Below are 2,313 nucleotides of genomic sequence, written 5' to 3'. Positions count from 1 at the left end.
ACCATGTCGCAGAAGGAGCATTCCAGAACTTCTGACATACTCCGGAACAAAACAAGAAACAAAAACATACTTTCGATAGATTAACCAGATCGCCTATTATATCAATTCAGTAGATCAAGATGACTAAAACCTCATTTGTACGGTGAAACACCTAAGATAAGACAACTTACAGAGCTTGAGTAAAATTATTCTATTGAAATTCACATTTCATTGGCATATGAGTGAACCAATTCAAGCAGAAGCCACAGAAATGACATCATAGCATGAAAGTCTGGTAATTGGTTCAAAATTACCTCAAGGAATAGCTTTGACACAAGGAGAGCGGATAGTGGTGTCTGCTCTGCTGTTTTCAGAACAATGGTGTTGCCACATGCAAGTGCAGGCCCTACCTTCCAAGCAAACATGAGTAGAGGAAAGTTCCATGGGATAATCTGGCCAGCAACACCAATTGGTTCATGCAAAGTTTGAACATGATGGGGACCATCAGCTCGAATGGTGAGACCATGAATTTTATCTGCCCAACCTGTGTAACATGGACAGGAATCAGGTAAATTCGTCTGAGTAGAGGAGAAATCTTGTCATCGCAATTTGTGTTCTTTCATTTTGTCGATGACCTACCAGCATAGTAACGAAATAGTCGGACGAACATTGGTATTTCAATATTAGCAGACTGTTCATATGGCTTGCCATTATCCCAAGTCTCGAGAGCAGCAATTTCATCGTTATGCTTCTCAACCAAATCAGCAAAGCGCAACATTATCTTTGATCTCTCCTGCAGGTATAAGAGAATTATATTAGGTTTTCGTTTCCCGATTTCTGCATCAAAGAGTCATAGAATTTAATCAGTGACACGAATAGTTACATAAGCAGTCATTTTAGGCCATGGTCCCACGTCAAATGCCTCACGAGCAACAGCTACAGCTCGATTGATATCTTCTGCATCACCTTCGGCAACATGTGCTATTACCTCACCTGTCCTGGGGTCTAAAGTTGTAAATGTTTTCCCTGATTTCATAAAGTTCATGGAGTTAGCTACATCAACTGAAAGATGGATTAAGAGTTTGAAATGAAGTGTCCGCTAACAGATGATTATGGTACCTTATTACATCAATGATATGGATAGAAATGGGTACCTGATGCTGCATCAACAAACTGTCCATTGATAAGAAGCTTATCATATTCTACTGTAACTGGTGGCTTAATTGGATCTTCAAGAGCAGCAGCTGTGCTGTACCGGTAAATTCTTCTGCCGAAATGAGATTTTTTCCCTGTACATGATAGTTTTTATGCTATAATGTAATCCACGCATAAAAGAAAAAGAAGGCAGTGATAAATCGCAAAGACATAATATGGCTGTTTCAGAGATTGAAAATTTAGAAGCTATCGGAGGGAACTCTTGCAATGAAAAGTATTGCTCGTGTCATATTCAGAAGCAGCGAGCAGACCCTTAATATTGAGAAGCCAGATAGAATTACTCATAATTCATCACATCAACCAAAAATCTCAATGAAACTCTATTAAGTATTCCTTTATGCAATTAATCAGCATTGGAAAGTGCAAGTTTTCCATAGAAGCAGATATCAAATTTTTGTGTATTTTTCTACAAGTTCCTTGATTCACCGCCTAATAGAAAGAGACCGCATCCTAGAAGACTTAGACAGATGGCCTAACAAATTTTACACCGCTTTCAGAATGTTGAACACTTGATACCAATTCATTAAAGATGCATTTGATAATTTGTCATGTTCTACGTTTGACCAAATCGCATCCGGCAGCTAACTTCGTCAAATGCAGATCAATCAAGTGATAACATAAATGATAATTTTTTAGTTATTTCATTTTTCTTTCCTTTTTCTCTGCATCAATTTTTTGTCCCAAAATCAAGAAACTGTATAGCACATAATCTAATCAAGACTTTTCTTAACACAATTAGACTCATCTCCATTGCAATCAGTCAAAAATTCATATAACTAAACCATTCTTGCCATCAAACGTTCATAAACAACCAAGAAGTTACTTCCAAACAATGATCCAATCAATTAAACCCCAAAAAAAAAAAACGTTTCTCTTCTTTTCCACAAAACTCCAAAGCCCTTTTGTCAAAATAAATAAAAACGCAATCTTTACATCTGTGTGGCTCTTTATATAATAATGCATCTGTATATATAGACGTATATTTTTGTGTATGGATTTCTAAGTGTGTTACAACATACCACCGGTAGGGATCAGAGGCAGAGATCGAGAGAGAAGAGATGAGATTCTGCGAGCTGCCATAGCCAAAATTGCACAAGATAAGTAGTATGCTAAAAATTA

General features: G+C 37.2%; 1 protein-coding gene across 1 annotated transcript; it reads right to left on the bottom strand.

Annotated features, from left to right (window-relative positions):
• Window positions 1-185: 185 nt before the first annotated feature.
• LOC111398887 (aldehyde dehydrogenase family 2 member B7, mitochondrial-like) lies at window positions 186-2,307 on the bottom strand. The gene is made up of 5 exons (XM_023026038.1): window positions 2,214-2,307; window positions 1,134-1,268; window positions 863-1,005; window positions 619-772; window positions 186-523 (listed from the first exon to the last, which is right to left on the bottom strand). Exons 1-5 carry the CDS (start codon window positions 2,272-2,274, stop codon window positions 201-203), a joined length of 816 nt encoding a protein of 271 aa, XP_022881806.1. The 5' UTR covers window positions 2,275-2,307; the 3' UTR covers window positions 186-200.
• Window positions 2,308-2,313: the final 6 nt, after the last annotated feature.

The sequence above is a fragment of the Olea europaea genome, chromosome 8, assembly GCF_002742605.1.
Source record: "Olea europaea var. sylvestris chromosome 8, O_europaea_v1, whole genome shotgun sequence".
NCBI classification, from domain to species: Eukaryota; Viridiplantae; Streptophyta; class Magnoliopsida; order Lamiales; family Oleaceae; genus Olea; species Olea europaea.
This window is presented reverse-complemented; position numbering and strand designations above follow the sequence as displayed.